This window comes from Mustela nivalis, assembly GCF_964662115.1.
Source record: "Mustela nivalis genome assembly, chromosome: 11".
In the NCBI taxonomy this organism is placed as follows: Eukaryota; Metazoa; Chordata; class Mammalia; order Carnivora; family Mustelidae; genus Mustela; species Mustela nivalis.
In genome coordinates this window covers 76,570,585-76,596,317 of record NC_139030.1, presented here as the reverse complement: position 1 = coordinate 76,596,317, position 25,733 = coordinate 76,570,585, and the positions used below count along the sequence as shown (strand labels likewise).

The 25,733-nt window shown below is 38.5% G+C and overlaps 1 protein-coding gene and 1 long non-coding RNA gene across 51 annotated transcripts in view; both read right to left on the bottom strand.

Annotated features, from left to right (window-relative positions):
• TRIP12 (thyroid hormone receptor interactor 12) overlaps nucleotides 1–25,733 on the bottom strand; it is a 146,098-nt gene that overhangs the window by 85,450 nt on the left and 34,915 nt on the right. For 15 of the 50 annotated variants that reach the window (XM_082690700.1, XM_082690705.1, XM_082690698.1 and 12 more), the window contains exons 2-3: nucleotides 18,889–19,035; nucleotides 530–1,332 (exon numbers count right to left, since the gene is read on the bottom strand). In XM_082690700.1, coding sequence (XP_082546826.1) covers nucleotides 530–1,332; nucleotides 18,889–18,986 — 901 coding nt within the window. In that variant the 5' untranslated portion in view covers nucleotides 18,987–19,035. Of the gene's footprint in view, nucleotides 1–529; nucleotides 1,333–2,182; nucleotides 2,309–18,888; nucleotides 19,036–25,733 lie in introns of all 50 variants that reach the window. The other 35 variants (XM_082690686.1, XM_082690733.1, XM_082690735.1 and 32 more) reach the window with 3 other exon arrangements.
• Nucleotides 6,257–9,560, bottom strand: LOC309844278. The gene is made up of 3 exons (XR_014300576.1): nucleotides 8,162–9,560; nucleotides 7,782–7,934; nucleotides 6,257–7,571 (listed from the first exon to the last, which is right to left on the bottom strand). It is a non-coding gene; the product is annotated as an uncharacterized lncRNA (long non-coding RNA).

The following is a 25,733-nucleotide window of genomic DNA, read 5'->3' as shown; positions in this document are numbered from 1 at the left end:
GTGAATAGATTTCATCTATACTAGGATACATTTATTTTGAAACTTTAGGTCATATTTCCATATATCATGAATGTATCATACCAACACGCCCCCCGCCCTCCTGGCAAAAAAAAAAAAAAACCCACCATTCACTTCTGATCACGGTCAAATGCAACTCATAACTGAAGTAATTCTGTTGTCTGGTTAAGGAAAAAGATCCAACTTAAGGTCCCACTCTGACAATAGGAAATAACTTAGTAGCAGGTGCTAAAAGGGTAAAGATACAGGCACTATAATGGCATTCAGAAATAAGAAGGCATTCCTGACTGGTCTCATTAAAACTAAATGTAGTATCAAGTATTATGTATTGTTACAAACAGATATAGTAATAAATGGAAGACTGCCTCAAGCTGCAAAAAAGAAAAAAAAAATCTGACTACTCTGAAAGCATAATCACTTTTGACAAAGCAAGAAAAATTTTCATGGGGATTAAAAAAAAAAAAAAAAAGGAAGAAGCAGTAGAAAGAAGTTGTTGTTTCCATATACTTACTTGCTAATTTGGCCTGTAATCCAGAAGGTCCAGGTTTTGATGTCTCTGACTTAGAAGACCCTGGAAGAGACAGTTTGGTTTTAGGAAGGCTAACTTTAGGGCTGAAACGAGCAGCCCAATCGAATTTTGAAGAGCCACCAGTTTTACTCTGTTCCTTTTCCCTGCTACTTCTTCTCGGACTGGGACTGGATGCTGAACGGGAACGCCTGGCCTTGTTCTGGTCTTTTCCTTGTTTCAGTCTGGCCCCTGGTGGTACAGTAGAGGAGGCCGAGGCAACAGCAGAAGAGGAGGAGGAAGTCGAGGCAGCAGAGGAAGAATCAGTGATGGCGCTGCACCCAGCTTTGGCCGAGGCGGCGGATTTTGAAGCCAGCTTGGTGGGTTTTGCAGATCGCTCTTCGGCACCCGTTGACTCAGACACAGAACCACTCTTTATACAAGAACTCTCTGTCCTCTTTCTTTTCTGACTCCGTGAACTGCCAGCGGCCCCACTCTTTCTGGTATGAGCCTTACTTGTTGACGGCGATTGTGCAGATTTCAGTTGTTGCTCCTGGTCTAAATGTCTCTTCTTTGACTTACTATGTGGCTTACTGGTTTCAGAGGGAGATTCAGTATGCTGAAGTGCTTTTGGTTTTTTGGCAGAGCTAGGAGAATTGGTCCTGTTGTAGTCTGGACTAGCACTGCGTTTCACTCCTCGAGAATTGTCTTTCTTAGGCACCTGCCCCGTTTTTTGCCTTTCTGAAGTATTGGCTCTGTCTGGATCCTCTGGTTGTGGAACTATGACAGCAGATGACGAACTGCAGCTTCTGAGAGGTCAGATAAGAAGAGAGTTAATATCAGCCTGCCGTCATTGTACCTGTCGTATAGTACTTAGTAACTTCTCAAATCTGAGCAAATAAGTGCTTTAAAAAAAAAAAAAAAAAAAAAAAAAAGCAAAAGACTTCCTTATTAAGTCCAGGCTAAATAAACACAAGTTTTCAAATGGCTCAAAAGGGGGAGGGGGGTGAGGTGTCAAAAAAGCAGGTGTGACTTTGAATGATTAAATATTTGATTAGAAGATCAATATTTGATTAGATCAGAGTAATTCTTCAGCCCAAAGATTACTGACACTAACCCTCCTAATCACAAAACAAGAATTAAGATTAAAAGAAAAGGAATTTTTAGAAGTTCAGAACTAGCTGAAACTAGAATATTGGTGCCCTGTTCACAAATACAACTTCTTTGTCAAAGCCTGAAATACGTAACCACTTATGTATGCACTGTCAAAACGAAGGTAAGAGAATTATATAGTACCATACCTTTCTAAAAGACTCCTGTCAATTAGATCTTAAGAAATCAATGACCTTTGGCTCTACCAAGATAAAACTAAAAGCAAAACCTTAAAAAAAAGGGAGGGGGATGGCATTTCAGATGCCCATAAAGGTTTGTTAATCAAAAGGGGAACCTCACAGCTCTCCAAGGGCAAAAATACATTGTCTAGAGCTTACTGCATTGACACCACTGCAAAGTAAACTATTAGTCCTCAAGGTTACAATCAGGGAATAATGAAAACACGTATCACAACATCTTGCGATGACCTGCTAAATTTTAATTTATGCAATGATTCAAATGCAAATAATTCTGCCTTGAAAATGTACAAGCAATGTGAAGATTTACCTTTTAGAAAGGTGTCCCCTTGACAGTTCAGAAGTAGTATTAGACTGCACTTTGGGTGCCTTAGAATTAGATTTTCTACTCTCAGGAGGGCTATATCCCTTATGTTTTGCCTGCCCTAAATGTGACCTGTCAGCAGAAAAATCAAAACAGAAATCTATCAGGAAACTGAGATGCAAATACAGTACGGAAATGTGAATTATGTTTCATTTTTTTTTTAAGTCTCCCAATTCTTTACTGTTCACCCTACCCTTTCCCCAAATATTTCCGTAATTATTGTTCTACCAAATAATTTTGCCAAATGCCTGCCTTAGAACCAATACCTCAAAACCCAAGAGTGCAGGTCGTTTATTACCAACTTTCATAACTGAATAGCAATACTATAGTTACTTAAGCAATAAAGAATTTTTCAACAATTGTACTGCACACTCATATATGCTAAATGTTCGCAAATGCAAATCCATCCTTTAGCTCTAAACACTACTTTTTAATAGATAATGTGAGTATAACAGCTTAAAAGCTTTACAGAAGAGGCAGCCTGTGATCCCACAAGGATAATGATTCCCAATTTGCAGATTATAATTCAGGTTAGCACAGTAAATGCAGAGGCAGAAGGAATCAATTCTCAAACTGATTTTACACGGAAAATCATTAGAAGCACTAAACAGTAAATAAACTTACATGAAATCGATAAAATGGTATTTGCTAAAAATGCAATGCACTAATCAATAGAAAGCACACCAAAAAACCAAGTCCTTGAAAAAGAGATAAAGAATTGACCACAAAATATTCAAAACATTCAAGAGAGTCCATCACTGATATACAGTTGTATTTGTAATAATACAAACTCTGTGCCAGCACTGTTCTAAGAGCAAGCTGGTAGGACATGAATAAACTGTTTTTCAGTTGTTAGATTTTTTTTTTAATCTCAATGATCACATTACATTTACATAAGCAATAAAAAGAGAGCATGCATTAATATATACCCAGAAAAGCTGGTGTTACATAGTCTGTGAGAGATAGTAATGTTAAAAGATGCAACTATTTTAATTCACAGCTAACATCCATCTTTCACGTAAATAACATTAAAAGAGCATATTCTGATAAGAAGACCAAAGTTTCATTAATACCAAAGCTGTTAAAAAAAATTTCTTTAAAGGCTTTCATTCTGAACATCATCTCCAAGGAACTTAGAAATAAGACCCTGAAACCTCACATGACCATTCTAATTGAATCTGTAAGGATGCCATATAGTTCTTAACATATCATAAAAGTTCCACCATTTCTTCAAAAAGATGCTTTAAGGTTTCTCATCTCTTACTTTTTTTCTTCCATTTTTCCAGAAGAGTTCATTACTAGATTCTTGAAAGAAGGTATGAAATTAGCTTCTCAACGGAAAAAAAAAATTTTGGAACTGTAGTATCATTTTCATTTTTAAGGTTTTAATATATGACAGGCTAGCACTTTCTAAAAAGACTTACTAGTATAGTGTTCTTAGTCTTGACTATAGTAATGAATATAAGCATTTTTCAAAATACATGTATTTTTTGAAGTGTATCCAAGCTGAATCTTTTAAGATGTACCCACTGTGATTTAGTTTGCATCTTTCCTAGATATTCTTCCAATGCAGACTGAAGTTCTGTTATAACCCATGAGTTTCCTATTAAAGAGATTTAATTTCTAGAAACTGCTGTTTTTGTTACACTTTTACTAACAGATCTGAGAGTTCTATTAAAAAAAAAAAAAGAAATGGAACTGAGTAAATTTTTAAGTCACCCTAATTACTTTTTAAAAGGTATAATGTTATATTTTCAAGGTATACAATTTAATATCCATAGAACAGACCCTATAAGTTATGTCATTCAGGTTCTCTTTATTTTTATTTTAGTCAAGTCTGCAAAGGTTTCATTTTTAATTGAATCACAATTTCTACTTCATTACAAAATTTAAAATATCCCTTGCTGTAGTCCTTGGTCGTAATTTTAAAATCATTTTAAAAGAAAACTTCCTCCGGGGCGCCTAGGTGGCTCAGTGGGTTAAAGCCTCTCTGCCTTTGGCTCAGGTCATGATCACAGGGTTTTGTCATGATCCCAGGGTTTTGGGATGGAGCCCTGCATCCAGCTCTCTGCTCAGCAGGGAGCCTGCTTCCTCCTCTTTCTCTGCCTGCTTCTCTGCCTACCTGTGATCTCTGTCAAATAAATAAAAAAGATCTTAAAAAAAAAAAAAAGGAAACTTCCTCTAGAGTTAGATGACTTTGTGATAACATTCCATTAAATATTCAAACGGCAGTCTTAACAAATGTTTACCATATATATATTCCTAGTTAATAACTAGAGGAACTAGAGGATGGGAGAGAAAATTCATTCTCTTTGTCAACAGAATCTCACCAACATCAGTCCAATGCTGAGAGTGATGTAGAAGGCAGCAGCCCTCCTCTTTTTACCCCCCAAAATTGTTCCTGGCTCTTCAACAGACCTAACTTTATAGCCACTTAAATGAACTCCTGGGTTTCTATTGTTCTTATACCTTCATGACCTAAAAAGGATTTATCAGATAAATACTCAAAATTTCATCACAATGGGGGCGGGGAGCTACCCAGCTTAGAAACTGAAACTCCCAAAACTAGCTTAAAACCAACAATGCCGGGGCACCTGGGTGGCTCAGTGGGTTAAAGCCTCTGCTTTCAGCTCAGGTCATGATCCCAGGGTCCTGGGATCAAGCCCCACATAGGGCTCTCTGCTCCGTGGGGAGCCTGCTTCCTCTTCTCTCTCTGCCTTGCTTCTCTGCCTACTTGGGATCTCTCTCTGTCAAATAAATAAATAAAATCTTTAAAAACAAAAACAAAAACAAAAACCAACAATGCCCACATTCACCTGACTGCACCTTTCCTAAAATTAAGTGTAACATTCCTACTGAAGACTGGTTAAAAACATTCCAAAATATTAAATAGTGATCATTACTACCCTTACACCCAGTATTTAGCAGGGTCTTAATACATTTTCTGTCAAGGGTAGTAATACTTCTGGCTTTGTGGGCAATATTAGGGTGTCACATAAACAATTGTAAACAATATGTAAAAAAGGGGGGGCACGGCTACATTCTGATCAAATTTTTATTTACAAAAATAAGCGGGAAGCTGGATCTATCCTGGGGGGTCATACACAGTTTTCTAACCCTTGGCTTATCAGAAGAGAGTAGGCAACCAGATGGTACCATAAAGAAACAATATGTGGCCTCCCAAAGCAGGGCTCTGTTTTAGTATGCCCATTTATAAATTATTAATGCTTAGAATACTGTAAAGTAAATCTCCATAAAATAGTAACGCCCAATCTAGAATAGCCAATTAGAGTATCACAGGATTCAACACTCAACAAGCCTTGATGCCTTTTCGCTCATTTCACCAATTCCCTCATTTATCAAGCCTTAATGCTCAACATTAACTTTCATTAAAAAGCATAATCTAAGACCCAGTAAAATTTATAGCCACTACAATCAAATTTGCAAAAATAACACAGCCAAATTCATGACAAACTCTTTTGAAAAGCACCAGAATAAGCCCATTTAGTAAATTACAGCCCAAGGATAGGTGGAAAAGTGGGTGGGTATATATTCAGGAGGTTTATATCATCCTATGCATATTCCTGGGTGGGGAGGAACCTCTCTATCTACAAAATCACTCACTAAAAATAACCAGTCTAATGGTGAAAATATGACTGGGCACAGAGCACTCAAACCTATGTTATTTTATAATCACGTTCCTAACAAAAACATCACCAATTTTAAAGATTAAATCTCCACTAACATTTGCATCAATAATCACAGTTGGCCCACTCTTTGGAATCTTATTTTTGTACTTTCTTGTTTTAAGTGTGAATTTTTAAAGACATCTTCTCTTAAGACCAGCTTCAGAATTAAAAATACAATTCCGGGGGATGCTTTCCTTTTTCTCTCATTATAAATACAGGAATAAGTGGTTTTGAGCTTCCTTCAAGTGTTCAACAGTGCAAAGCGTAGTGGTTCTGAAAGGCACTGAGCTAGCTATTTCTTGCACTAAGTGATTTCTGTAACATTTTTAAGTTTTTTTCATAAGATCTTCATAGATTACCGAATCTTCCACGCTAAGTCAAAGTCTATTCCACTTCAGCTTATGTAGTAACAAAACAGGAAAAACTGCCTGTGAATCAACACCATTTCCATGTTATAATGACACATTTCCCTATTTAGCAAGTATATGTGGTCCAACTCACATTAAAGAAACCCAGGTTACAATAGAACAGACTAATCTACTCTGGGTTGTGTGGCTTTAAGACCTAAATGCCTCTTGCTGACTTCTGGGCAAATCATAGTTGAATGCCCCTTCTAGATACTTCAATTTACCTTTACTACTATTTAATAAAATACTTGTAGTCCAAAAGGTTAAAAACCATCTCTAATCCAGACGCCACCTAATTAAGGATAAAATCTTTTATCAAAGAACTCATTCTTGTCTTAATGTGAAATGAGTGCCCAATTGTAAGTAACCACTTAACACTTTATGTCAAAGGTATTAAATTTTGTTTGAAACTAATTTTCATGCCAGACATATTCACAGTTCAAATACATGTACATACTACCAAACACAAATGATTTGGGGCTTAAATATCCAAATTTGTGTTTTGTATGTGCATACAGATATGCGTGCATTTTTATGCTTTTAAAAATTTTTTTACATTAAACGCATTCTTATAATTCTGTCTTCTAAATTAAATGCATGTTTTAAATAAGTCACTGGTTTTTCAATAATGAGGGTGGAAAGTTCATTTAAATTACTTTAAACAAAAAACTCGGGACGCCTGGGTGGCTCAGTCGTTACATTACACGTCTGCCTTTGGCTCAGGTCATGATCCCAGAGTCCTGGGATACAGCGCCACAACGGGCTCCCTACTTTATGGGAAGCCGGCTTCTCCCTCTCCCTCTCCCTGTGCTTGCGTTCCCTCATTCGCGCGCGCTCTCTCTCTCTGTGTCAAATAAATAAATTAAATCTTTAAAAGCAAAAACAAAACAAAAAACTCACTAATGTTCTCAGCAAAATGTACTGTTTTCCTATTTTCAATCACAAAACAAAAGCTGAGTAGTTTGACCAATGTTCCTATGTTTAGTTATGGCAAAATGCTAATATACTGATTATGTAATTTACCGTAAAGAACTTTTTAAATAAAGCAATGTTTTAAACATCAGTGGTTCTCCCTGTAGGGAACATTATGAAAACACGTTAGGGAACCAGGCACTATTACCTTTTAGCAGATGTGGACTAGAGATGAAAAAAAAAAATGTCATGCAATATAGAATAGACAAAATGAAAAACTGTCCCATGACCCACAGATTTTAAGTAGCCTTGGTAATACATGAAAACCTTATGAGGGCACCTGGGTGGCTCAGTGGGTTAAGCCGCTGCCTTCGGCTCAGGTCATGATCTCAGGGTCCTGGGATCGAGTCCCACATCAGGCTCTCTGCTCAGCGGGGAGCCTGCTTCCTCCTCTCTCTCTCTGCCTGCCTCTCTGCCTACTTGTAATCTCTCTCTGCCAAATAAATAAATAAATCTTAAAAAAAAAAAAAAGAAAACCTTATGAAAAAACTTGAAATCTGGCCACGATATAGATAAAATAATACATTCTCATAATTTCTCAGCTTGTATTTGGTTTGCATGGTTTTTAATATAGATAAATTTCTCTAGCAATCTATGGGAATCAACAAAAGATTGCATTTTTTGGGACGCCTGGGTGGCTCAGTTGGTTGGACAACTGCCTTCGGCTCAGGTCATGATCCTGGAGTCCCGGGATCGAGTCCCGCATCGGACTCCCAGCTCCATGGGAAGTCTGCTTCTCTCTCTGACCTTCTCCTCGTTCATGCTCTCTCTCACTGTCTCTCTCTCAAGTAAATAAATTAAAAAAAATAAAAAATAAAAAATAAAATCTTAAAAAAAAAAAAGATTGCATTTTTTGCAGCTTTACCAAGGGTCATGTGTCATTCGGGAAAAAACTCTACAATGAAATGTTGCTTATGGCATTTGAGCATGTTGCTGTAGCTGCCACATTCAATAAATTCAAATATAAATGCAAGCGTATAAATATAGTCTCATCTTGTGTCAATGAGCCCAAGCATTTACCTATTGAAATCTTTTGGTACCAACTGTTTTCCTTTTACTTGCTAATTCTCACCCTTATAAAAATGCTTACACATTCTGTATATTTAGAAACACTTTATGTTTCTAAACTGCTTAGGCATGTATGTTGTTATTTCTTAATTCATTTCAAGCTAACAAAGGGGCATCATAATAAAGATGTTTACACTCTATGATCACATTACAGGATGGGAGCATTAGATCAATAAAACAGACTTGAGAACTACTGTAACAAGCTTCTCATTTCACCAGATTTGTTAAGTATGCCAACTCAAATATATTCAAGTCATGACAAGGCATATAAATACGGGTAACACACAGTTGAGTTCCTGTCCTCAAACAGGTCAGTGCCTCATAAAACAAAGTGATCTACCAGGTGCTATAAAGTTCCCAACACAGGGAGAAATTACTACTAGCAGGAGAATCCAGGCTTTATAGACTACATGGATTTAAACCACATTCTAAGAATGAAAAGCTGAAGAAAAAGAACATTTGAGTCAAAAGCAGATTATAGGCAAAAGCAGAAAGAGGAAAATATGAAACCCACATGGCACCTGGCCAATAATATGAATTTCCCTGAGCACAGAGCTACATTGGGAACCAGGGTTGAAAGGACAGGCTAGGGCTTAAATGCCTTGTCAAAGGATCTATATTTGTCCTTTGGTAATAGTCTGCAGTAGGAGATTTACAGCATTACAAATAGCAAGGCAAAACCAAAAAATTCTTATGTTCAACGACCCAAGCAATACGGAAGAGGGATGAATAAACTACAGTCTGTACTTTACTGTGTAACAGAAACAAGGCAGAGGGACTGAATGTAATCAAAACTGTGGAAAAGGGCACCTGGGTGGCTCAGTGGGTTAAGCCTCTGCCTTCGGCTCAGGTCATGATCTCAGGGTCCTGGGATCGAGTCCTGCATCAGGCTCTCTGCTCAGCAGGGAGCCTGCTTCCTCCTCTCTCTCTCTCTGCCTGCCTCTCTGCCTACTTGCGATCTCTGTGTCAAATAAATAAATAAAATCTTAAAAAAAAAAAAAAAAAACCTGTGGAAAAAAATGGCCCCCAAGTGGAGACCAAACAGCTCAATATGCTTTCACCCCCCACATTTCACAAAGGAGTTGGGTAAGGGAATATAAACACCAACATAATCCAAAGTAAATTAGTGATCAGTGGTAGATTAGTGACATAGTCTTTAGTATTTAAGAGGTACATTGGTTTTTGTAACTACGTAAGTAAAAACTTTTTAAGATGATCCCAGAATACATACTTTTAAAGGTGTGGTTATGCAATAAACCTCACATTCTTTTTTTTTTTTTTTTTTAAGATTATTTATTTATTTATTTGACAGACAGACATCACAAGTAGGCAGAGAGGCAGGCAGAGAGAGAGAGAGGAGGAAGCAGGCTCCCCGCCGAGCAGAGAGCCTGATGCGGGACTCAATCCCAGGACCCTGAGATCACGACCCGAGCCGAAGGCAGCGGCTTAACCCACTGAGCCACCCAGGAGCCCTCACATTCATTTTTTAAATGCATTACCAACTTAATCCTCAAAAGACACCCAAGGCAGGTCTATTTCTACTCTAAAGATGTAGGCCCCGGGCACCTGGGTTGCTCAGTGGGTAAGGCCGCTGCCTTCGGCCCGGGTCGTGATCTTGGGGTCCTGGGATCGAGTCCCACATCGGGCTCTCTGCTCAGCAGGGAGCCTGCTTCCCTCTCTCTCTCTCTGCCTGCCTCTCTGCCTATTTGTGATCTATCTCTGTCAAATGAATAAATAAAATCTTTCAAAAAAAAAAACGATGTAGGCCCCTAGGCAGGAAAGCTAAGACTGAGCCTAGGCATTCTGACTCTCTGAACCTGAAACCCCGCAGCTATACATAGGGATTCAGGGTCAAAGGAAAAGGCCTGCATCTACAGCTATGAAATTTTTCCTATCCATTTTGGTATCTCTGCCCTGATTGTATACACATCAAATTAAATGACTTAAGGCTTTGCAAATGATATGCAAGAAAAATGAAAGAAAGTGTGTGGAAAAAGAGTCGTCCTGCTTTCTTTTGCTTTCCCTATTACCAAGAAACAGCCTTCCATGTGGGATGCTAAACTTGCTGTTTAACTATGGAAGGAGCATTTGTATATATTCCTTTTTTCATTCACGCCCATACTCTTCTAGGAAAGCATTCCGATACTGAGAAAGCACTCGTAAAACCTGGTGTGTGGAACATCAGATTCACTCAATATAGAGGGACAGAAGAATCAAAGCAAAGCCTCAGTTAAGGAAATGAAAAATCTATGGCAGCTGACACCTTATGGGTTTCCAATATGCTTAGCATGTGACTTTTAAACACAATCTCATACTAGTGATTAAAGCAAGAAATCTATACTGCAAAGAAATTTACAAAACACTTAAGATATTATTTTGCTGGTCCAAGAAAAAACTTAACTATGAAGACCCTATGTGTAAGGGGCACCGGGTGGCTCAGTCAGTTAAGTGCCTGCCTTTGGCTCAGGTCATGATCCTAGGGTCCTGGAATCCAATCTCACATTGGGCTCCCCGCTCAGTGGAGAGCCTGCTTCTCCGTCTCCCTCTGTCCTCCCCCAACGTGTGCTCTCTACCTCACTCACTATCAAATAAATAAATAAATAAAATCCTATGTGAAAAACCTCCAACTACTAGCCTCTGTTCATCCTTGGACCAAATGCAACTGTGCCACTGTTTAACACAACATTGTAAATCTTGCCTCCCAGCCCAAAGACCTGATGGGACAGACTAGCCTTCTCAGCACTACCAAAACAATGCTAGGAGCGAAAGAGTATATGCGTACATGGTTGGGAGGCTAAAACTCAGAGCACCTAACTCTAACAGTAAGATTCACCATTACTGAAAGGAGCAAGTTAACCAGCTACCTGGCTAACTCCAGTATATGTTTTTATAAACGTGGTTTCAATTTAGTCTCAAGAAACAATGAAATCATTTTCATACTACACTAACCATGTCTGCCATTAACATTCTCATCCTCACAAAGAGAATAAATAAAGCTTGAACTTCCACCTGTAGAGGTCAGGATAAAAAAAGAGACAGGAGGCAGCGCGCGTGCACACACATACACACACACACACACACAAAATATAAAAAAGGTATCCTACTGGTGAATTAAGTAGGAGATGTGAAGAAAATACACTGTATGCATGGCTATGTTGCGCCAAGTAGAATTTCGGAAAGGAAACAAACGGTCTGTTGCAGACATGGTACAAGAATAAAAAAAATGTTTCAAAGGCCTTTGACAGTTATAATGTGCAGTTTACAAATATTCTATTTCTTCTCTGACCAGAACACATGGTAGGGTGGCACTTGCCAAACTACTCAGAAATTACGTAAAGCCATACAACTTGTTCTGTCAAGGGAATGTGAGCGGAAATGAATCCCTTCTGGGGGAAGCTTTGAGAGCCAGAGGGCAATTCCTCCATGCTTTCTTGCTGGAGCAATGTGCGTTAATCCCTGAATGTGCAGACACAGAGAAGAGCCACCAGCTGACCCAGGACGGACATGTGTTCTGGTGGCTAGATCGTTAAAGAGTTCCTGTAGCATATTCTCACCCATCCTCTTATGTAGCCCATTTCAACCCTGTCCTATTTCAACTCTGCCTTTACTCCAATCATCTTTTCATGACCATTCCCATAAAAGATGGTCCTATTTCTGTGCCTAGAAATGCCAAGGAAGTCAACTTTCTTATTTCAAACCCACACTAATATTTGTTGAACACCTATCACTTCAGAGGAAAGCAGCAAGTGGTACAAAAATTAGAAATAAAATCCACACCCTCTAACTAATGACCACATGTCAAGTAGAGACAAATATAGCTGATATGTACCACCTGCTTTGCAACTGCTTCTTTAGCCTTCAGAACCCAAATCAATGAGGTCATCGCTAGAAATGTCTCTCACCTGACTCTAATTATTACCTACATGCCCATTTCCCCTACTGAGTTGGAACAGCTTGTCATAAAGGCTTTCTCCTCTCATTTTTATAACTACCCTCCAGCATGGATGGGGCCTACCAGCATGGTGTTCTACAAATGGATGAACACAATCTTATACGGAGTTTGGATTACAAGTAAGTGAAGACAGGACAGGGCTCTTTAATAAAGTCAAAAGAAGCAGGGCTCCTGGGTGGCTCAGTGGGTTAAAGCATCTGCCTTCGGCTCGGGTCATGATCCCAGGGTTCTGGGATCGAGCCCCACATTGGGCTCTCTGCTCAGTCGGGAGCCTGCTTCCTCCTCTCTCTGCCTGCTTGTGATCTCTGTCTGTCAAATAAATAAAATAAAATCTTAAAAAAAAAAAAAAGCCAAATGAAGCTTTATTAAAATAATACACATGCAGGGCACGTGGGCAGCTCAGTTGGTAATCTTGAGGCTGTGGGAGTGAGCCCCATGTTGGGCTCCCAGCTCAGGGCAGAGTCTACTTGTGGTTCTTCCTCCCCCACCCCTCCTCCTGCTTGCACGTGTTCTCTCTCTCTCTCTCTCTCTCTCTCTCTCTCAGACAAAATCTTTAAATATAATACACATATCTCCAGCTGCAAAACAGCTGAACAATCAAACATAGAGAAGACAGAAGTCAACATAATTCTAAAGAACTAAGAACTCAAACTTGCCAGAAATTATGTATTTGCTTTTCTCTGCCTGTCCCTCTTCTTCCCTAAGGCAGGAGATGTGCCATTTGGGAACCTCAGATTCACATCTTCTCTTTGCTACCAGGAAGGAGAAAGTTTCCAATTTGAATCATGTGACCACCCCAGTCCCACCAATGAGCTCAGAACAATGGAGGACTGCATATTCTCCCAGCTTTGGCAAAAGACTGGGCAACGGGCAGCCAAAAGCAGAGTATGATCATGTTGGTAAAGAACACCTACCATTCAAACTGCAGGGGTGAAGAACTGAGGGAGGCAATTCAACAAAAGATGGCTGCTGTTACAAGAGGGGCTCACATCAGCTGAGTGACTTTAAAGGTCAGTTCTACTGTACAGGTGTATGAGGGAGACTCACAACACATACTAACTTACTGGTTATACTTATGTTGAAAAATGTTCTCACTCACATCTCATTCCTTAAACCTATTTTTCCAATGCTTAACCTCATTATATGGAAACGCCAATGAAATAAAACAGATTATTTTTTTTCTGTATCCAACTGACAAGGTGAAAATAACATGAACAGCATGATGAGGAAAAGCACTCTTTTTCCTGATGATGACAAGTAAATGGCTGAAAAAGCTGACCATCTTGTGAAACAAGTTGACCATAAAAAACTCCCTTTGACCAAGCAATTTCACATCCGGGAACCTATCCTTAAAAGGCACCTGAAATACAAACAATAACCTTCCCCCTGCAAACATTTAACTATCCAAAAACTAAAAAGTAATTTGGGAAAATGTTATATACAATTTTGGAAAATGTTATATATAAAATATATATAACATATAACATTTCCATTACTATGATTCAGTAAGTCAAGTGGCCATTTGTAAACAATTACCAACAAAACCTGTTAGGATGCTGAGCTTTCAAAAGAAACAGGATTCAAAATTGTATTTACAGTGTAATAAGTTACATGCTAAATTGTATTTTCAAGACAATAAAAATCAAAATGTTAACACAAACTTTATCTCTAGATATTCATGCTCTTTTTGTGCTTTTCTGCATCGCATCCAATTGAAACAGATTTTAAAGCAAAACACCAATCTATTTCCTTTCTGTGAAATTAATACTGTCTAAAAATTTTTTTTAAAAGTCCCCGCTCTAACAATGTTAAAAAAAAGTTATTACCTACAGGCCTTACAACTGAGTTCATAGTAAGTAATTTAAACTTTGCATACAAATTTTTTTAAAGGGGCTGGGAAGGTGGAGTAGACTGGATTCAAGCATTTCCTCACTCCATCAAAAATTCTGACAGAGAGGGGCAGTGGCTCAGTCAGGTTAAGCACCTTGACTCTTGATTCTGGCTCAGGTCGGGATCCCAGGGTAGTGAGAGGACTGTGTTAGGCTCCATGCTGGGAGTACAGCCTGCTGAAGATTCTCTCCCCTCCCTCAGCTCTATCGCTCCCTCTCTCAAAAACAAATCTGACAGAGAACAGAAAAAAGAACAGATCAGCTACAGCCCAAAAAACTATAGAAGGTAAAGACAGAAATCATAGAAGAGGAAGAAATCTAGTTCATTTATGGATAGAGGAAAACAGAGCAGAGAAAATAATCAGGGGAGATTAAATATACACCAAAGATCCTAATTTCTATTAGCTGAAGATGAATGAAAACTATTCTTCGAAAAAGAAAAAGAAAGGTAAGTGACCTTGATTTGAGGGAAGGAATGGTCACAGGAAGGAAGCTATGCAAAGAAGAGAGCCTGATGAAAGTTTAAAAAAAAAAAAAAGTGAATTTTAAAAATGAATGATTTTAAAAATTCTAGCAGGGAAAAATCTACTTATGTCCTCAACTGAATGAGCTAATATTCTTCCATTATACATACTTCATACCCTCCTCCAAGTCCTCTATCGTATGGATTAAGTAGTTTGTGCAGTAACAACAGTTCAGCAAAATGAAAAAAATCATTGACTTCAGAGTCAAGTGGTTGGAAATCAGGTCCTGACTCTACACACTAACTGTATAAAGTTGAGCAAACTACCACATTCAGAGAACAGGGACAACACACTTTTTCTCACTCAGGAGTTTCTGTGACTCTCCACTGGAAGAACATGTATAAATATTTTTTTAACTTAAAACACACAACAGTGCACTGCTCTTGCTATGGATGCTGTCATGACCATGAGTCCAATCACTGTATCACGAGGAGTACATTTTCTCTTTCTTTTCTTTTTGTTTAAAGGTTTTATTTATTTGACAGAAAGGGTGCACAAGCAGGGGGAGTGGCAGGCAAAGGGAGAAGCAGGCTCCCGCAGGCTCCCCGTCAAGCAGAGGGCAGGACCAACACAGGGCTCCATCCCACACCCTGAGATCATGACCTGACCTGGAGGCAGACGCTTAACCACCCCAACTGTGAGTGGGGTGCTGTCATTTTCAAGATAAGGACTACTTCTGAATCAAAAGCTGACAATAACAGCATTTTACTTAGGAAAGCTAATCAAGAGGAGTCAGATAAAGAGAATGAAAATATAGTTGTAACTGCTCCCTTTCAACTTATCCCATTCCTCTCTCTCTCTCACTCCCAAAATTACCAGAGAGGTTTCTAGAGATTAGGTCACTTCTAGTAGAGAACATTCTACTGGGCTTTCAATGTCAGCCTGGGCTTTGATAAAAAGGTCCTTCCCAGGTTCGAGATTCTTTTCTGAGCGAAGAATCAAGCTAAGAAGAGAAAATAAATTTGAACGAGTATCTCCTAATTTACATTCTTAGTCAAACTGGTAAGACTTTTTTGGCTAATATCCTAAATTTGAATGTCCTGACCATAATTATACTTATCTACATAAAAGAAAGAAAATACATATATATTTTTTTTTCAGGATTACTACAAATTATGGGATAGGCACACAGTGGAACATAAAAGATTTTAGAAGTCATGTTTTAAGCAAAGCAAATGACACAAATGATATTGAGTTTTAAGGGGGAGGATGGTAGGACTTGGTCCTCTTTAATGTGCTAATTTTGCTAGAATGGTTTTTGAATACATGCAAAAGTTGAAATAGTTTAAGAAATGAAATAGGCTACATTCCTGAAACGGAGAAAGGATTTAAGTACTAAAACCCTCGTTATACACTGCTATATATTCTTTAGCAGGTTTTCTGCCATTCCAAACATATTTTAAAATTTTATCCTTCACAACTGAACGTACAATTTTTTTTTTTCAAATTGTTACCAAAGTATGGTTGGCAATGTCATATTAGTTTCAGGTGAACAACACAGAGATCTAACTAACTATACATAACTCAGTACTCACAGTAAGTGTAGTCACCATCTGTCAACATACATTACAACATTACCGACAACATTCTATAGGCTGTACTTTCCACATCTGTGACTTATTTTAATACTGAAAGTTTGAACTCTTAATCCCTTCACCTACTTCACACATCCTGCCATTCATCCCTCTCCCCTCTGGGCAACTACCAAGTTGTTCTCTGCATGAATCTGTTTCTGTTTTTAATTTGTTTGTTGTCTTTTTAGATTACACATATTAGTGAAATCATATGGTATTTGTCTTTCTGACTTAATTCAACTAGCACAAGTCCCTCTAGCTCTCTCCATGTTGCTGCAAATGGTAAGATTTCATTTTTTTTTTTATGGCTGAGTGTTATTCCACTGTATACATATACCACATCTTCTTGATCCATCGCTAAATCTAAATCTAGATTCTCAATCTAAATCACTAAATGATGGATGGTTAGGGAGCTTCCATAACTTGGCTATTATAAATTATGCTAAAATGAATGAAGGAGTACATGTATCTTTTGGAATTAGTGTTCTTGTCTTCTTTGGGTAAATACCCAGCAGAAGAATTACTGAACTGCATGGTGTTTCTATTTTTAATTTTTTGAGCATCTACATACTGTTTTCCACAGTTGCTGCACCAACCGAACATATGACTGACAGACTTAAAGCAAATTAACTATGGCAAAAGTGTGCCAATCTACAAATCAAATTACAGTTCCATCTTGATTACAACTTTATTAGTTACTTAAACTAATACATCTTTATAACATTAACCACTTCCATTTCTATTTCCCACTCGTATTTTTAAAATACGGAGTACAGTAAAATATTCAACACCAACACACAGAGGGAAGGCAATGGTGCTGAAACATCACTGTGGATTTTAGAACCAGAGTACTATATGAAGACCAAAATGTCGGTCATAAGCAAGAGTTCAAATAGAACTTGAGTATGTACTATGTAAAACTGCAGTTGTGCAAAAGGTTCAAGTTACTTACACTTTTTTTTTTTTTAAAGATTTTGTTTATTTATTTGCCAGAGAGAGAGAGAGAAAGAGAGAGCACGTGCACAGGCAGGCAGAGTGGCAGTAGAGGCAGAGGGAGAAGCAGGCTCCCCATGGAGCAAGGAGCCCGATGCGGGACTCAATCCCAGGACGATGGGATCATGACCCGAGCCGAAGGCAGCCGCTCAACCAACTGAGCCACCCAGGTGTCCCACTTACACATTTTCTTAATGTTTTTTTAAAGTAATCTCTGAGCCCAACATGGGGCTCAAACTCATGACACTTGAGATCAACAGTCACATGCTCTCCTAGCTAGGCCAGCCAGGCACCCTCAAAATAGTACGAGTACTTATGAGTGAACACATGCACATACAGGCTTATATATTCACGAGTGTAAAGACAACTAAGGAAACTATGCCAGTGTTAACAGTGATAATATCTCAACTGTTAGGATGTTTTCCTTGACACTCTTCTGTGTTTTCCAAATTCTCTAAAAGAAACACGCCATATTTTCATAATGGATATTTTTTAATCAACAGATAAATAAAGTATGGCTGCTACAAAGAAGAATCTGAATGTAACACAAGTTCAGAACAGAACTCTGTACTAAGCACCATGCTACCCAGTGTGGCACAAATTGCTGAAGTTAACTGACAGCCCTATGACACGGATATCCCCCCACTGTGATGAAGAACTTGAGGTTTCCTGAAAGACAGAACAAAGGACACACAGCTATTTAACGGCAGAGACGGTCACTGCACTGAACGTAGTCCTCATCCAAAGTCCATACGTTTAACTACCAAACAGCCCAACATCAGCAGGAGAGGTTGATATATTCTTCAGAATTGACATTTTTTAAATATAATTTACTGGACAATATATACATGGTAATGCCCCCAGTAATGCCCCTATCAGGTAGTCATATTACAATCTTGCCATTACTAACCGCAAGCTAAACGTGGGTCGGAGAATTAGGCCTTGGCCTTGTAAGTACAGTTCAGAATAGTTCATACATAAAATGACAGTCCTTGGCTCAATGAGACGAGGAATTTTTATTCCAGAGAAATGCATCTGATTCTTCACACTACCTCCTATACAAGTATTCCAGTGAAAAACCTGCTAAATAGCAGACCGCTAAGGAAATGATGAGTAAGTGATAGCCCACGAAGTCAGACTGCCTCACCAGCCTGTCAGCGTCCATATGCTGTCAAACAAGATGGGGGAAAAACTCAAAAAGCTAGACTCAAGATCTCAAGATCTTAAAACAAATGATGCTTCCTCTCTAAAGTAAGTAAAGACATGCATCATAAAGCAAAGGCACCACAAACGATCAACTGAAAGCCCAGGGAAAGCATGCGTGTAAGGTGGAGAGGGCAAACCAAACAGGACATACCATGTTCGTGACCCTTAATTAGATTTCTGATAATGTCAATGACTGACAACTATTTTCTGAGCTTAGCACGTTTGGGAAATGATGAAAGGACTGCTCTGAATTCCAGTTCTATTTGTGTTACTTGCTCACCCATTGGTAGCGAACCATTTCAGTTTCCGTCCACATAATGAGTTTTTAAAAATGTTTTTTTAAAAACAATTACTTTTAAATTACGATCAAATACATACCTTCCTCCTATCGAGTCGTCTTGTGGTTGGGCCCCGGCAGTGTTCCTCTGTGAACGTCGCAGTGACCCCCCTGGATTGTTATTAGGCCGGTTGGACATTGGCACCTCTCTCTTGAAGGGACATACCCTTTCTAGACACTACCATTCACTGAAAAGGAAAAAACAGAGAGAGAGAGAGAGAGAAAAAGATCAGCTATATGTGGTACAACACAGAAGCCAAATGAAGGGCACCCAAGACGAAGGGGAAATTTTATGTAAATAATCTGTACAGCCTTCACCAATGCTAGAGTATCTTTTTTTTTTTTTTAAAGATTTATTTATTTATTTGACAGAGAGAAATCACAAGTAGATGGAGAGGCAGGCAGAGAGAGAGAGAGGGAAGCAGGCTCCCTGCCGAGCAGAGAGCCCGATGCGGGACTCGATCCCAGGACCCTGAGATCATGACCTTAGCCGAAGGCAGTGGCTTAACCCACTGAGCCACCCAGGCGCCCAATGCTAGAGTATCTTATTTGAAATCTGATTCGTATTTTGTAAGATTGTCAGGAATATACCAAATTCAGGGCACGTGGTCTAAAACCAGCACATGAAATTAACATAGATTTCGCATGGAACACCCAGGAAATTCTCAAAAACAGAGCACAAGCAAAAATTCATCTTTGCTTCTCCACTTCCAGTGGTGGGTAGGAAAGGGCACTGCACTCCACCTCAGAATACCACAGGTCAAGTCCTGTGACAGAACAGATTTTATTAAAGGAATCTGCCTTGGTACAAACCAAAGCCTCTAGCCTACAACTCCTCAACCACAGAATTAAAAACAACACGTGATCCTTACTTCACAGTATTGCTGTGAATAACAAAACCATCGTAAATACAAAAGAAACCTTAAAACTATGGAGAAATGAGGAAAAAGCGGCTCAAGTACAATGAACTGAGAAATGGTCCCAGAGATCCCAGATTTCAACATCAGCTATGCTGGCTGTGATCTTGGACAAAACACTTATTCTCTAGATTTCATTTACCTCTTCTGTGAAATCAGTATATCACCTACCTCAAAGAGTTGTTAGAAATTGAGAAAATAATTCGTAAGTTTAACAATTCAGCTCAAAGCATGGTTCTTAATCATAAATGTGAACTTTCTACAATAAATGTAATTAATATAGAGAAAAAAATACTGATACTCAAAATCAGTTCAAATGAAGAATCACAGTTTGTATAAATCAAACCTTCACAATTTTTCTTAAGCCTCAAGTCAAACTCCAAGTAGAGTTCTTTAATTCCATTTACCGGGGAGGGAAGAGAATGAATGTGACATTACAGGAACTGGTGCTAAAGAGAATGCAAATTAATCATGACTAAATCTATTACTGGACTTTGTTTTAAGAGATTCCATGCCCTGTAACAGGAAGTGGGTTTTCTTGGGAGTTACAGGTTAACCCAAATCAGTAGAAAAGGATTGTTTCTGTCACATATGCCCACATCACCAATTAATATACTAAACAAACTCTGGTGAGAAAGTTCAATTTACTAAATAAAGTGATCATCATCAATTTTAGAAAGAAAAAAAAATGGGAAATAGTATGAAGACACTGAGAAACAGAAAATTTAAATTTACATGTACCAATATGGAAAGATCTGCCCCAAGATATGTTAGAGGGTAAACAGTATAAAACTCCCAGCTGTGTGTAGTATATTTAAAAGGTCACTTATGTATCCGTATATACTGTCTATACATTGCAAACTGATAGAAGTAATCGTAAATCACTTTGTGAATACTGCCTGATGCGGAGGGCATCTGCCTTCAGCTCAGGTCATGATCTGGGTGCCAGGGTCTAGTGCTTGCACTGGGCTTCCTGCTCAGCCGAGAGCCTGCTTCTCCCTCCTGCCTGCCATTCCCCTGATTATACACACACACACACACACACACACACACACACACACACACACACACTCTTTCTCACTCTCCCTCTCTCTCTCAAATGAATAGATAGAATCTTTAAAACACACACACACACATACACAAAAACAAAAACAAAAACAAAAACAAAAACAAAAACAAAAACAAAAACAAAAACCTACCTCCCATTAAGGAGGAGGATCTGGAATCTGAAGCCTGCGATGAAAGGAGTCATTTTTATTTACCCTTTGTAAGGCATTAGGTATGTCACTCTAGCAGAGGAGTTAGAAATGCAGACTCTGGAGTTATGAATCCTGACTCCACACAACTTGTCCCCTGTGCTTCTGTCTACCAGAAGTTTATGGGGATGAAGAACTTACCTCCTAGAGCAGTTGGAAGAATTAAATGAGAAATCCACGCAAACCACATAACACAGTGCCTCTGGTATTGCAAAGCCTCAGTACATGTTAACTGTTACTCTTATTACTATCAACACTTACTCAAAAGAAAAGAATACTTTGTGGCAAAACACCACACTGAGGGAGACTTCATCATAAAAACCACTGTCTAGGTGAGTCTTATGTTTCTGGCAATATGTTTCAAAGTGAAATTTTGCTATAAACACAACAGCATTTTTTAATTAAGGATGAGCTTCACAATATAACCTGGGAAGTTCTGTCAAAATACAAATGCCTCAGAGATTCCAATTCTGTGGGTGCAGAAACTGGAGATGTTTTAAAAGAGCTCTACTGGACCGCACCCGAGAACAACTGCATCCTATTACAGAATTAAATAAAAGCTGTTCTATCTCAGAGTTTACCCAAGAAGCTTCACCAATTCAGACATCATGATGCCATTTCACCTGGACCCTAAAAAGCACGGATACAGGAGAACGGTGTGATACTGCTACTTTCACTTTGAAAAGCAAAGACTATTATTAAACAAGTTTGGAAGATCTCACCTGCCTAGTTCCTACTACTAAATGCACACTGCCTGTCACCAGGTGTTAAGTCATTCAAAGGAGTCTAAGTCACACTGGTTATTCTGACCTATAGTTACCAAAGTAATCTAAGTAATACCCCCAACATCTTCAGAGCTTGCCCACCAATACCATCATCAGCCCATGGCTGCACCTGGATAATTCTTGAGATTTAAGAGAGAAAGGGTGGCAAGAAAGACGACACTTATTACCAAAGTTAATCCTCCTTTTTTTTTTTTTTTTGGAAGATTTTATTTTTAAGTAATCTCTACACCCATCATGGGACTTGAACTTACAACCACAAGATCAGGACTGCATGTTCCACGGACTGAGCCAGCAAGGTATCACTTAAGTTGATCTTTAAGAAAGGCTCTGTTTAACTTGTTTAAAACCCCAGAAAGTAAATACAAAATTAGTATACGATACAAACAGGACCCCCACCCCCCGCCCCCATCAGCCAGGTTACCAGTAAATCCAAAGCTGGAAGAGACCCTCCCCTGGAAGACTAAGTTCAACTCTTTACATTACAGACAAATCCTAAAAAGTTCAAGTCTCTGAATCCTGATACTAAGAAGATCTGTCCCTTCTGGAAATCACCACCACCTCAACTTCAATCAAATTTAACTCCTGTTTGGTTCCAGATCAGGGCCCAAAAGGTTTCACTGTGCCAATCATTTTTCCACCAATCATTTTTCCTTAATCATTTTTTATATGAATATTCAGTACTGTCTTAACCAATTACTTATGCCTAAATGTATTTCACTAATTAAACTGTAAAACACATTCCAGTTATACCACTATAAAATCTATATTGCTAGAATTTGTTTGAATAACCTGAAATGCATATGAACTCAAAAGATTCCATCTTCATGTTGAAACTAGAAGATTTAAGCCCAGCTTATTAGTAACCCTAACTACCAAGTCCTGAAACATAGAACTCTTCCATTGGCTTCATTTCTGTGAAAATAATCACTAAGGGGGGATGGCTCAGTGGGTTAAGCCTCTGTCTTTGGCTCAGGTCAAGATCTCAGGGTCCTGGAATCGTGCCCCATATCAGGCTGCCTGCTCAGAAGGGAGCCCGCTGCCTGCTTCCCCCTCTTTCTGCCTGCCTCTCTGCCTACTTGTGATCTCTCTCTCTCTCTGTGCCAAATAAATAAATAAAATAATCACTGAGCTTTTTTCAGCAAAAACTTCTGATATTAATTCCTAAAGAAATGAAATAAAATAGATGGTATATAGGGCTTTGAACTCAATAGGAAAAGCATAGAAATACTAATGGGAATGTTCAAGACTAAAATTTGTGACTTTGTTCACAGCTAATGTCCAATCAACTTACTCATTGTTCAGGTGAAATAGCATTTGAATTTTATGTGAAAAAGTATTTAGTTCTGGGACGCCTGAATGGCTCATTCAGTGAAGCACCCGCCTTCAGCTCAGGTCATGATCCAAAGGTCCTGGGATCCAACCTACTGACACCCTCTGCCTGCCATTCCCCTCCCCTTGTACTTTCTCTGACAAATAAATAAATAAATAGGTAAGTAGTTCTTCAGGCAAACAACTGTTTCAAGAAAAAAAACAGAAATGCTATTAACCTACATTTAAAAATTCATTCTTAAAATTTTATAAAAAGGATATTCTTTCAAAGAAATTTCAAATGCAGTCATTTTGGAAACTGATTTTCCTTTTAATTTTGTATTCAAAAATCACAGGAGAGAGGTTAAGGTTAGGGGAAAAATCTTAATTCAACCATTCATTTAGTGTAAAACTCAGAACACCGAGAGAAACAGATTGCAAAAATTAACTTTAAGATGCGGTAGTTCTTCTAATCAAATGGCCAAGTATGAAAGGAATACCATAGAGGTTAATATTTACGCAGAATTTTTATCACATGAAGGACATCTAATAGAATGGAAAGCAAATCTCCAATTTAGTAACACAGAACGGAGTTCATGAATAGCCCCCAAATGAACTAATGTGTTTATTCATGTAATCACAACCTACTACCTAAGAGGCAACACCAAAAGCCGAAAAAAAAAAATCTGCATTATTTCACAGTAAGGATATTAACACTAAAAAAAACTAACAATTATATCCACACATGGTGTCTGCAGAAAAGTTTTCAGCTTCCAGAACTGACATTGAAAGTGAACTTATCCACTGTCTTCCCCAAAACCATTTCTTAGGCCCTCTATTTAGAAGTGGTCCTCCAAAGATGACTTGGTTTGGGTTCAATTCAGAAACCAGAGTTTAATCATAACAGTAATGAAAAACTGCCTAACACGTTACTCCTCTGTTTATTCTATTAAGCAAAGTATAAATGTGCCAACGAGCCTCAGAAACCATTTTACTATTTCCACTTTACAAATAAGGTAAGGGAAGGGTTGCAAAATTAAGTAGCCTGCATGCAACAAGATATGGCATATGGACTTTCAGGCTGCAAGTAATGGCATCCAGAACTGCAAACTCCATACACCAGATCCCCCCAAAAAAGTCTAGACTTAAGAACAAGCATGGTTGAGTTAAACATCCCAGTGGTTAGTATTAAACAACTCCACAATAAAATAGAATAGTAGTTACCCTTGTTTACAAAAGATGTCATTTTTTCATAAGTAAGAATGTCAAGGACTTCAAACAAGACTATCTTTAAAACAGGAATGAATAACCTTTCAGCTTCCCTAAGAGCAAGTGGTTGAAAGTTGCTGAGAGACAGGAAACAATCCCCACCCACAAGGAGCAAAGAAGAGGAGGAAGAGCCACTGGGTAAGGGGAAAAGGGCCAAGAGACCTGAGAACTGGGTCAGTGAAGCATTTATTTCAATTCAGGGGCATCAAAACCAATCCAACGTCATAACAGAATGCTGAATATTGTACAACATATAAAAGTAATATTTTCAAGTTATTTATTTGAACACTAGAAAACAATTTAATGGAAAGATGCAGGTTTTAAAGTGAAAACTAAAATAAAAACAATTATGGATAACATTTACTCTGTGCTTACCATGTAGGAAGCTAAGTGCCTTTTCATCTAATTTCTACAACTTTATAAAAAACAGGTACTGGAAATTACCATCCTTCAGAGAAACTGTGGAACTTCAGTAAAATAAATCCTAACAGCATGAGGCCAAAAGGTAACCATGCCACATTCAAACACAGATTTGACCTGAAGTCTATGCCCTTTAGGATTATGTCCTATGGCAGAACAAACAAGAATAATTATACATTTACCTTCTTTAAAGAGTCAAACATTACAGAACCATGGCATCCCAGGACTGGAGCATATCCTAAAGATTCTAATTCTTTCACAGTCCTTTGAAAAAAAATCAGTTTAACTGACCAATACGTAAATGAATTGTCAGGAAATGCACTAAATGATCTGAGAAGCAGCATCAAAGGTGACACTGTAAAGAGAAAAGAAAAGGTGACTTAATTTTGCCCTCACCAGATTGAGGGCATTGGAGACACACACCGATGCCAACACTCGCATGTTACAACTGTAATATGCCTTGAGACTCTATTTTAAGTGCCCATCTAGCAAAAATCTCATTGTTACTTTCATAAAGTATACTATTCAGCAGGACCTGGGATTCCCCACTGACACCGTCAATACATTAATTAGCACATGATAAGAGACTCCAGAATTTCTTGGGTCTAAAAGCGCACTTCTTTCACAAGATTTTTGGATGTAACTGAGACACTTAACAGTTATCTCCGAGAAACAGGAGACAGCGTGGTGAAGGTTTTCCTTATTTCCCTTCCTGAATTCAAGCAAAATGAATAAAATCTTAAAAATTCATAAGAAAGGGGTAACTGTATGGCTCAGTCGTGAAGCGTCTGCCTTCGACTCAGGTCATGGTAAGTTTACAGTTCTGGGATCGAGCCCCGCATCAGGTTTCCTGCTCGGCAGGTAGACTGCTGCTCCCTCTCCGACACCCCCTCTCGCTGTCTCTCTCTGTCAAATAAATAAATAAAATCTT